The 12,485-nt window shown below is 40.0% G+C and overlaps 1 protein-coding gene across 1 annotated transcript in view; it reads left to right on the top strand.

Annotated features, from left to right (window-relative positions):
* Positions 1-7,859: 7,859 nt before the first annotated feature.
* LOC115101577 (double-stranded RNA-specific editase B2-like) overlaps positions 7,860-12,485 on the top strand; it is a 39,131-nt gene continuing 34,505 nt past the window's right edge. The window contains exon 1 of the mRNA XM_065005077.1: positions 7,860-7,983. Within this exon, the coding sequence (XP_064861149.1) occupies positions 7,884-7,983 (100 nt within the window). The 5' untranslated portion in view covers positions 7,860-7,883. The remainder of the gene's footprint in view (positions 7,984-12,485) is intronic.

Genomic DNA, 12,485 nt, shown 5'->3' with positions numbered 1-12,485 from the left:
TCACCGATGGCAACAGTGAGGTCAGGCTAGATGGGATACAGTTTTTGTCAAATTAACGTCTAAAGTATTTTTTTTTGGGGGGGGGGGTAGCTAACCCTAAACCTTTTCATAACCTTAACCTAATTATCATAACCTGATAAGTTAATTATCTTAACTTGCTGCTTAAACAAAATCTGTTGAATTATGATATAAACTGTATCCCATCTAGTCAAAACCCAGCGGAGAGCCTATTAAGCAATCTTCCTGTAATTAATTGACAGCGGTGTCATCCAATAGAATGCTGCATCACGTATATTCCTCCAACTATTCTGACCAATTGGGCCGGTAGAAATTACTAGCGCGACAACGCTAAGGCAGGGACAACGATGGGGTAGGGACTAGGAACAGTTAAACAGGGAGCAATGAAGTAGCTGGCATTTTACTCGTTTTTATTTTATTTTTTATAAATCTGTCCATAGGCATAGTTGAGTTTTAACCTCAAAGTGAATTTACTATGTAATGAAATATAGTCTCTAATATTGTCTGATTATAACTATTTTGTCCTGCATCACTCCTTCAGCCTAGACCAACTGCATCATATTACATAACAGGCCACAGCCCCATCATGAGCAAGAAACCAAGATGGCATCTCAGAGACTCAGACGATCCGCTGTCATACTAATAGCCCCCACCAAGCTTGTTACCATCCAGGCATCCTTATTTTCAGATTTCATCCAGACTGAAATTATACTACTCTGGAGAGGGGTGGCTATAGAATATTTACGTGAAGAATCAATTGCTTGGCCAGAAAAGAAAGAGTGGCACACCTACCTGGTAGAAAGGACATGGATGATGAAGAACAGACACAAGGATGTCAGTAGCATGCAATATTCTTCTGCCCCACACCACATTACCTAATTGGTTGTATTTACACAGGCAGCCCAATTTTGATACTTTTTCCACTAATTAGTATTTTGACCAATCATATCAGATCTTTTCACGTAAACTATTTTTCAGAGCTGATCTTACTGATAAAAATAACAATTAGTGAACAAGTTCAGATTAGGCTGCCTGTGTGAACGCAGCCGTACTGACACAAAGCTATTGTCTGCCTAAATGTTATATTATTCCTGGAAAGCCTCTCCTTACAAAGCCCTAAAATATTAATGAAAGTCCAGGTGGGGGAGTAGTAGAGCCTTTCGTGTGTATGTTATTCTCTGAGTCGACATGACAAGCAGTGATGCAGAACTTCTAAATATAGAGTAGCCTTGGGTCAGGCTGGTGCTGGAGAGGGAGAGGAGAGGGGAGAGCCCACACAGGTCTTGGAATGCCATGGTCTGATATTGCACATACAGCACCGAGCAGTTTTGGTCCTGCATTTCACAATGAGCTGTCTCTCGTTGACAGGCTTAACTGGCCAGGAGTTAGTGCTCACCCAAGATTAGGTTCTGGGTGCTACTCATATTTACTCATATTGAGTAAACATCTCCTTTGTTTTAATGGCCTGTCGCAGGTTGGTTGTTCAGTGTTGGTTATTTAACCCTGTCAAAAAGGGCAAGCAAAGCAGGCGTGAAAGTCCTCTAAACACTGGGTCTGAAATAATTTGACCAGCGTTGGTGTGATACTGCTAGATTTAATTAATGAATCAGCATATTGTCAAAAAATGTAAGAAAAAAAGGCATCACTGTTTTCCTCAATTTTACTGTTTTCCTTCATGTGCACATGAAGTCCAAATTCATTACTTTTGTCATAGAATTCCAGTTCATTGGTTTGTTTGAGGTTTGTTTGATGATGCATTTTTTTAAATGTGCATCTGTTTTTTTACTGTCAGTAAAGAGAGACATCTAGTGGTATATTGCATCTCTGCAGGCTGTTGTGGCCTTTTATGAATGTACTCTGCTTTCCAACCAGAAAGGGGAGCTCAACCCCCCAAAAAATTACTCTAAAATTAGACTTCGGAAAACTATGAGTGGCTTATCTTTTGTTGCTAGGACCAGGTTTGGGTAGGTTACTTTCTAAATGTAATCTGTTACAGTTCCTAGTTGCCTGTCCAAAATTATAATCAGTTATGTCATTTTTGGATTACCCAAATTTAGTAACGTAATCTGATTACTTTATGTTACTTTTGGATTACTTTCTCCTTGAGGCATTAGAAGACAAAAATGATCATCAAACACATTTGGTGTGTCATCATAGTGGTCTCTGACTTCTGGTCAGACTCACTCAGGTGGAACAAATTTAAACTTGTGCCTTTTTTCAATGCTGAATTCAATGTCATTGAGAAATCAGAAAGGTGTCATAATGGGTTTTTTTTCTCGAAAACATTCTTTCTGAATTTTAAAGTAATCCAAGGAGTAATCATTTAGTTTTTTTTAGTATCTGTAATCTGATTACAATGTTTTTGTTACATGTAATCTGTCACACCCTGATCTGTTTCCCCTGTCCTTGTGCTTGTCACCACCCCCCTCCAGGTGCCGCCCATTTTCCCCATTTTCCACAAACCGTGTTCTCGGTTTGTCTGTTACCAGTTTGTTTTGTTTTGTCAAGTCTACCAGCAGTTTTCCCCTCAGTTCCTGTCTATTGATTGTGCCTGTTTTTCCCGATTTTGACATTTTCTGTCTGCCTTGAGCCTATCTGACGTCCTGAACCTTTGCCCCACTACTCTGGATACCGACCTCTGCCTGACCTGACCCTGCCTGCCGTCCTGTACCTTTGTCCCACTACTCTGGATTATCGACCTCTGCCTGCCTTGACCTGTCGTTTGCCTGCCCCTGTTGCTGTAATAAACATTGTTACATTTGGGTCTTGCCTGAAACGTAATAGTAATCAGTTACTCTCCAACCCTGGCTGGGACAGTAGGATTTATCTGGAAAAACAACAACAAAAAATTTAGCCAGGACCCCCAAATAAATATTTTTTTCTGTCAGATTTTGTATCTGTGCCTGTATCTTATTGTCTTCAGGTTAAAGATGAGACAGACTGACTCTTTCTAGAACCAGCTTCTCCTAATCATGCAATCTTGCATCAACACACCCCATTTGGTGAGTCACAGGAAAACAACATCCAACATGCAGACTAAACATGAGATATTCAATGACACGTATTCTCTATTTATATATAGTTGTCTGGAAATGTTGCATCTAGAGGATGATCTTTCTCTTATGATCAACATAAAGTTGTCCTGCTTAAATGTCAAATGCTTGGTTCTGATCATCCCAAGCTGAGGATCGTATTCATTAGTGCACATTGTTACAAAACATTTTGCATGGAAAACAAAGCCTTTCTTATTGGATAAATTCAAGTAGGTGCCTCACAGTTTTGGCTCAATTGCTGCCATTTGGTTCCTAGTGAATACAACCTAAGCCACACATTCAAAGTTTACAAAAGTCAAGTTTCTCAAGTACAAAATGCCTAAATTTGCACATTTAGATGAATCTGGTTTGTGTTTTGTCTAAATCAGACAGTTTCTGGTCCACTTCTGCTCTAAGGATGTATTATTATTCAGAGCATGAAGGACTTTTTTTTCTCATCAGGTCAAGTGGTCAGGAAAAACTCAGGGCCAAACCTATCAACTATAATTTTGATATATTGTTTTTAGACAGCTGTAAATTATTTATTGTAAAACTCATGAAATTAAATAAATATTTGATAATGCAATAACAGAACATAAGAAATACTACGTAACTGTACACATCTGATCATCATGAGTTAGTAATAGAGACAGAGATACAGTAAGGAGTTTGCGAAATATGAAATGATACCTCACACCTCTAGAATTAAACTGCCTGTAAATATTTAATCAGCAATTTGATATGCCTTTCAAATATTCAGGAAATGTAATCAAGCTAATCATAATCTTTACTCCGTGTCTTAATGAAAGATCCTAGTATGGAATTTTCAATCAAGCATGACATGATTAGTTGACTAGTGGCTCATAGATAGAAAAAAAACAACCTTTGACAACCGTCTCCATCCAAAATATGAGGAACAAAGTCTAAATCTAATTCTGACAACTGTAGTAGGTTACATATGAAAATAGGTTAGAGTCAGGTTTCATGCCAAATGCTGCATTTAACTAAATAGAAAGCATTTTACCTTCACATTTCCACTCTGATGCCAAATCTGGTTGAAAAAAACTAAGAGATAATAGAGAGCCAAACATTATAGGGTAAACATCTCTTTAAAGAGAAGCACTTTTCCTCATATCTTGGAGGAAGAGACACTTCCATTGGAATTGAGTCAGATCTATATTCTCTCATCTGCTTGGCCTCAGGAGAGCGTATGCAAGATGTTGTACCCCATTTGGCTGAGCGGCCCATGGGCTCATTGTGAGAGCAGCTCATTCCCCCTGCCTATCCTCTGGGGTCTCAGACACTGGTTGGAGCATGTGTTCTCTGTTCCTTATGAGGCACGATGAGGCTTGCCTCTGATGCCAAAACAATGCTGATATCTCATAATGAATTCAATCTGAACTGAGGGGAAGAGAGGTCACATCACTAGCTATGTCCCAAATGGTACCCTATTTCCTACCTAGGAAATATAGGGAATAAGGTGCAATTTGGGAGCATCCTGGCAGTTACAACTAGGTGTAATTCCATAGGTTGTCTAATACAAAATCTGGGTAACACTTTATTTTAAGGTACACATTTTAGCCACTAATTTGTAGTTTCTAAGTATGTATACAACATATCTGTGGCCACTCATGTGTGTCTGTCTCCTTCAGTCCTGTTGGCATAAACATGAGGTTGGTTTGTTGTCATAAACTCTTGTGATTCAAACTGAAACAAAACAAATGGAAACGTCTGCAAACCACACACGGAACCTTAACTCATAATGCGATCTTGAGAACTCTCTCATGTGTCCCTTTTTCAAATGCTTCCCTTTGGCTGATATCTGGAGGCATGTCACTACTTGAGCTATTTCATGTGTCCCAATCGGCACCCTATTCCCTACGTAGTGCATTCCTTTTACAAGGGTTTATAAGGAGTAGGGTGCCATTTAGGATAGAGATATATAAACTACAGCTAAAATAATCTTCATGGCGTGGAGAAAACTACTCGTGCCTCTCTTACAGTCTGTGTCCATGTGGAATAATTTCAGGATACAAGGATAAGTCCCAACTTTGGGATGGAAATGGAGGGACAGGGTGAGATGAGAGATGGGCTGCATCACAAATGGTGCCCTTTTCCTATATAGTGCACTACTTTTGACCACTTCAGAGTGAAGTGTCAAAAGTAGTGCACTAAATATGGCATAGGGTGAGATTTGTGACTCAGTATCTAAAGGAACTGTGGGGTACAGACCACAGGAGGCTGCTGAGGGGAGAACGGCTCATAATAATGGGCAGAACAGAGCAAATGGAATGGCATCAAATACCTGGAAACCATGTGTTTGATGTATTTGTTACCGTTCCACTCATTCTGCTCCGGTCCTTACCGCGATCCTGTTCTCCCCAATTAAGGTGCCACCAACCTCCTGTGGTAGAGACTAAAAACACACAAAGGCAGTGAGGTAAAATGTTATCTGGAAGAAGGGTTCCAAAGGGCCCAACACAAACCCCCAGACACATAGCCAGAGGCAGAGATAAAGGAGGAGGTTACAGTATCAAACTAATCGCCTCTAGGAGGCTTATAGTTATAGTCAGCACCCAAACAACCTGAACCTGCATCTCTCCTCTCCATACAGCTGGAACTGAAACAAATATGACAGCCACAATTAGAAAGATATTGATGTGGTATTGTTACATCCCTGTGTACAAAGTGTGCCATAATTGGAACAATAATTGGGATATGATTTATGATCATTATCATTCTGAGGACAATAATGGTATGTGACTGGCAGGGATTAAACACCTGTTAATTAAAAGTAAAGTTTGAATGGTATTTATTGGGAGGATTATTCAAAATAGGTATTATGACACAAACGACATGAGTTGGAGGATTGCATGAACCACATTCAAACATGCGTCCACTGAAAAGTGATTGCTTCAGCATTCTTCATGGATGTGGTTTTTTAAAGCTGCGGATAAATGATAGCAGGTAATGGTTCCACCATTACGATAATGACTGTTTGCAATGCATGATTCAGGTAGGAAAGCAAATATGATTGCCTTAAGCCTGAGTTTCCTTGACCGGGAAGAGGGACTAAACTCTGAAACTATCAATGAAAACAGTTTCCTATTTACATGTCATGTGTTAATTCATTTGAATGGATGGTCCCTTGATTGTTGTAGGAGAAAATAATAGTCATGAAAAAGTGTTAAACAAATCAAAATATGTTTTATATTTGAGATTGTTTAAATAGCCACCCTAACAGCTATACACACTCTTGGCATTCTCTCAACGAGCTTCATGAGGTAGTCACCTGGGATGCATTTCAATTAACAGGTGTGCCTTCTTAAAAGTACATTTCTGGAATTTCTTTCCTTCTTAATGCGTTTGAGCCAATCAGTTGTGTTGTGACAAGGTAGACGACCAAGTCCATATTATGGCAAGAACAGCCCAAATAAATGCTTCACAGAGTTCGAGTTGGACCAAAGAATGAAGGAAAAGCAGCTGACAAGTGCTCAGCATATGTGGGAACTCCTTCAAGACTGTTGGAAAAGCTTTCCAGGTGAAGCTGGTTGAGAGAATGCCAAGAGTCTGCAAAGCTGTCATCAAGGCAAAGGGTGGCTATTTGAATTTATAAGTCCAAAATGGATGTAGCAAGTAGATATTTCCCCTTTAAGTCTATCAAAAGTGTGCGAGTTTAAACATGTGTCTATTAGGTCTATGGATTGAAACAATGTATCAGCATGAATTAGATTGAGCAATAATAAAAGCCACACTTTTATTCCATAGTCTGTGATCCGCAATGTGCAGCTGTTGCAAGAGCCATTTTTCACTGGCTGTCCACTGGTTTAAAAAACAATGATTGATAGGCAGCTTCTCCCATTATTGGGTTCAAATACACATTTAGATTTGTGAACAGCCACAATCTGTAAGGCGCAAATAGCTAAATGAGAGAGCAGCAGTGTGATTCACGTCAATGAGCTATATAGATATCAATAATAAGTGATATCCGTATCGCCGTAGACTACACCACTGCTGTCATCCATACCTCCAAGCATCTATTCAAATTGGATCATTTTTGGATACCGACAGCAGTCGTAACATTGGAAGACATAGCATGGACTGTAGCCTACAAAAGCCTATTCCCGCTCTTTTCCCGCGATCCATCAAACCCATTATGTGTGTCATCATAGTGTTCTCTGACTCCCTCAGGTGCAACAAATTTCAACGCAATTTTTTTCAAAGCTGATTTGGATGTCATATTTTTTTGCAAACCACCTTTCTGAATTTAAAAGTAATCCTCGAAATAATCATCTAGTTTTTCAAAAGTATCTGTAATCTGATTACAATATTTTTGCTGGTAACGTACCGGATTATAGTTACTGTTTTTCTGTAATCCATTACTCTAATCCGTTACTCCCCAACCCTGAATACACTTGCGCTATCCTGAGGATATGTGCAATTGCGCACATTCCCCCCAAAAACAGCATAAATGTGTTGCGTTCTTGCACATAAAACTATGTTTAATGCATATTATTGTTCATTTTGAAAAGGGAACAAAGCACACATCACTTCGCATTAGAGCAAAATACAGTGCTAAACCCTTCGAGCGTGTGCTGGTTCTCCTATCCAGTCTAAATGATGTCACTTTATAAAAAGCCTGTCACAGCAAGAATGTAGGTGGCCCCCCAAAACAGCAGCAGGGAGATTCCGGCGGTAAAACTCACACATCACTACCGCGCTTCAGCGAAATAGTACGGGACTTTACTTGGAAAGTCTCAGTTTCTCATTTCACCAGTTCTCAACAAGGGAACAGCCTTCCACGGCCACTGTAGGAGATCATTCTTGTGCCTCATGGCTGCGGTTCTTGGAAACAGCACCCGAACTATGGGAACTTCAGATTGTGAGCTGAGAAGCCAGTTCAAAAGGAGAAGGAGGAGGTCGACAAGAAAAGGTCAGTAGACAAATGATGAGTTGTTGCAAGGAGTTGAATGTGGACAGAAGATCAAACAATATACCATTTGATTTGTTAAGATTATAACGTATAATTGTCACAATAATTTGTCACTGATGGTTATTGTGAATATATTTATGTTATTTATGTTAAGGTTTGCCAGTGGCCATAAAAATAAATCTACATACATGATTACAAATAGGATCACCGTAAAACGAATCACCTGTGTAGCACAACTCATTTCCACAAGGATTAAAGTGATTTAAGAACTGTATAAATGTATCTCATGTTGGAGGCAACAAAAAAATGCACTGTGATGAATTTGATTCTCATATTGTTATACTGTAAGCAATGTTCACGCTAAACTGTGCGTGTGCGCGGTCGCGCACTTCCTCCAGTACTGCCGCGCACAAGAAATGCCATGCTGCGCAGAGACGTAAGAGATTGAACTTCACTGAGTTCGCCCCTTTAATTTGCACTATTTAAATACAGAAAAATCTGTGATCAACAAACCAAAACAAATCTAACTTTGCAAGATTGATTTTATTGTAGGCAGAGCCAGAGCGCAACGGGGTAGAATTCTATTGGCTGGGGTAGCCCACGAGCGGTCTTTCAATCACACGCGAGTGAATGCGCTTTTCAGATCGGTTCAGGTCACAGCGCAAAGCCAAGCGTGTGCACATTTGTTGATATTCTTTTATAGTTATCAAGTTATTAGCCCAGTTATGAATAATTATAGGTCATTAATAGGGAGTTACTGCTTCCTAGAAGAGCACAAAACGTGTAGGCTACATTTCAAGCTGTCTTTGAAAAACCCGTCAGATAAAAACTGTATGTCTAATTAAAGGGGCCGTGTTGTATTTTCAGACAGGGTTGAATATGCAAATAAGCCAATAGGCAGAGGGGTAGCCCACACTGTCTAATTATCTGTGTGGTAATAACAATCCATTGTATTTCGTAAACACAAAACAATGCCATTTACAATGCCATTTTATTTGGCCCATGGTTTTACAGACCAAGTAAAAAATCATTAATTAATGTCAAACCCTTCATTTTTTAAATTTAACTAGGCAAGTCAGTTAAGAACAAATTCTTATTTGCAATGACTGCCTACCCTGGCCAAACCCAATCAACACTGGGCTAATTGTGCAGTGCTCTATGGGATTCCCAATCACAGACAGATGTGATACAGCCTGGATTTGAACCAGGTACTGCAGTGACACCTCTTGCACTGCGCCACTCGGGAACCCCTTCATAATGTAAAAACGTTTTTAAAAGTCTCATGCAATGTAGGCCCGCAATGACCACCACATATAGGCTACTGTAGGATATATCATAGAAATCAAAAGCTATTTCCATGTGAAAATGTTATGTGATTTGCTCCATTTGTTTTGTTGGTAGGCCTACATTATGCTCAAATAGCCACAATAGCCTATTGGCTACTGTCTAAAACTGTAAGGGTACAGCCTCAGTGTTCACTGTAAACATGTGCAGGCAGTTGCACAAAATTGTCACAGTGTTCAAGTTTCCGCTCACAAGACCCAACATTTTCTCAGTGCCCCAAAATAATAGAGGGAACATTGACTAAGTGCTTTTGGCCCTGAATTGATCAGTAAGAATAGTATACAAATACGCTAACTCCAATCAACAGAATGCCTTTGAGCAATAATTCAAATGCTGAGGGTTGGGATGTGGAATTGGAGACAAGTGGGAGTGGAGTTGCTGTGTGGGAGATAGAATGATGGTCAAAGATAAAAGTCAAAAATAAAGTCAAAATAAAGATTTAAAAGTAAGTAAGTTTGAATGACACTGAGGGGCCGTGCTTTTTACAACTAATGCCGGTTTGCCTGAGGCTGATGCCGTGCAGGTGTTTGTACACATATACGCATATACACACACTCTTAATCAAATATACGCATACATTGACGGACGTAGTGCCAGACATGCACACAAACATATACAGTTGACATTGCTGTTATGATTTTAGTTGTCCTTGATATCCTTAGTTTATGTATTTATTTGTATTTATATATTTTTTTGCATTGCTGTTGGATGTTTTCTTTTGTCTTTTTCTTTTTAGTTCATTTTCTTGGCTGTTGGATGACTTGTGTTATGTAGTTGTTGGATGACTTGTGTTATGTAGTTGTTGGATGACTGGTATGATGTAGTTGTTGGATGACTGGTGTGGTGTAGTTGTTGGATGACTGGTGTGGTGTAGTTGTTGGATGACTGGTGTGGTGTAGTTGTTGGATGACTTGTGTTATGTAGTTGTTGAGTGGCTTCACTGCAAGTATATTGTATGTTTCGGATATTAAATAAATGGTCAAATATATATACAAAAATATAAACAATTAAAATGGCTTTTCACAGTTCTCCGCCTCAATCTCCTGTTATTTAAATTCACTCATTTTCATGAAAGCCCTGACAATCATTTCTATTGTCCTCTTGGCAACAGGTCATATTTTAGGATTACACAGCCGTTTGTTCTGGACACACTAATCCTCAGAACATGCTACAGATTATTTCATAAGGGGTTTTATATTAAAACCTATGCTCATTCAAAGTGCTTAAGCCTATTCTCTTCCATCTATGATCTATTGACCTTTTGCTGCTCAAGGTGAATTAATGGGAGAGTATATAAGGATACACAGGGTGAATGCATTGTATGCATCCCAAATGGCACCCTATCCCTGATTTACCTTTGCATTAGGTACATTTGTTGAAACAGAGCCCTGTGAAACCAAGGATACATCCCAAATGGAACCCTGCTCCCTATATAGTGCACTACTTTTGACCAGAGCTATTTGGGATGCAGCCTTGGTTTCACAGGGCTCTGTTTTAACAAACCTACCTAATGCAAAGGTAAATCTTAGTGCTGCATTATTTTAGGTATCCCCAAGGCAACAGCTACTCTTCCTGGGGTCCAAACACATTAATGCACTTACATCACACATAAAACAAAATATCAGATTCAGATGGTTTAATAGTCACATGTACAGGGTTGCAGGTGTGATTGCAGGGTACAGTGAATATCTTAGGCCTTGAGCTCCAACATGCAGGACTAGTGAAATAAAACATTTAAATGATAAAACAGTACATCATATACCATTATTACACCACTTCATATCTACAATACAACATGTATAATAAAACCATTCAACAATATTACAATGTACGCGTGTGCTAGCGTGGGTCTGTACCTATGTGTGTGTCTCTTCACAGTCCCTGCTGTTCCATAAGGTGTATTTGTATCTGTTTTTTGTTATCTGATTCTACTGCTTGCATCAGTTACCTGACGTGGAATAGAGTTCTATGTAGTCATGGCTCTATGTAGTACTGTGCACCTGGATTTGGGGATGGTGAAGAGACCTCTGGTGACATGTCTTGTCTTGTGGGGTATGCATGGGTGTCCGAGCTGTGTGCTAGTAGTTTACTTGTCAACACTTCTTACAAAAACAAGTAGTGATGAAGTCAATCTCTCCTCCACTTTGAGCCATGAGAAATTGACATGTATGTTATTAATATTAGCTCTTCATGTACATTTAAGGGCCGCCTGTGCTGCCCTGTTCTGAGCCAATTGTAATTTTCCTAAGTCCTTCTTTGTGGCACCTGACCACATGACTGAACAGTAGTCAACAAAACAAATGAGATGATCGCGGACTTCAGGAAACAGCAGAGGGAGCACCCCCCCCCCCCATTCACATCGACGGGACAGTGGTGGAGAAGATGGAACGTTTTAAGGTCCTCGGCGTACACATCACGGACAAACTGAAATGGGCCACCCACACAGACAGCGTGGTGAAGAAGGCACAGCAGCGCCTCTTCAACCTCAGGAGGCTGAAGAAATTTGGCTTGTCATCTAAAACACTCACAAACTGTTACAGATGCACAATTGAGAGCATCCTGTCGGGCTGTATCACCGCCTGGTACGGCAATTGCACCACGCTCAACCGCAAGGCTCTCCAGAGGGTAGTGCGGTCTGCACAACGCATCACCGGGGGCAAACTACCTGCCCTCCAGGACACCTACACCACCCGATGTCACAGGAAGGCCAAAAATAATCATCAAGGTCAACAACCACCCGAGCCACTGCCTGTTCACCCCGCTACCATCCAGAAGGCGAGGTCAGTACAGGTGCATCAAAGCAGGGACCGAGAGGCTGAAAAACAGCTTCTATCTCAAGATCATCAGACTGTTAAACAGCCACCACTAACATTGAGAGGCTGCTGCCAACATACACACTCAAATCTCTGGCCAATTAAATAAGCAGACTTAATAAAGGTATCACTGGTCACTTTAAATAACACCACTTTAATAATGTTTACATATCCTACATTACTCATCTCATATGTATATACTGTATTCTACACCATCTACTGCATCTTGCCTATGCCGCACGCCATGGCTCATCCATATATTTATATGTACATATTCTTATTCATTCTTTTACATTTATGTGTATTTGTGTGTATAAGGTAGTTGTTGTGAATTTGTTCAATTAT

The sequence above is a fragment of the Oncorhynchus nerka genome, linkage group LG20 (assembly GCF_034236695.1).
Source record: "Oncorhynchus nerka isolate Pitt River linkage group LG20, Oner_Uvic_2.0, whole genome shotgun sequence".
In the NCBI taxonomy this organism is placed as follows: domain Eukaryota; kingdom Metazoa; phylum Chordata; class Actinopteri; order Salmoniformes; family Salmonidae; genus Oncorhynchus; species Oncorhynchus nerka.
Note: the sequence above shows the minus strand (reverse complement) of the source record. Positions and strands in the feature narration are given on the sequence as shown.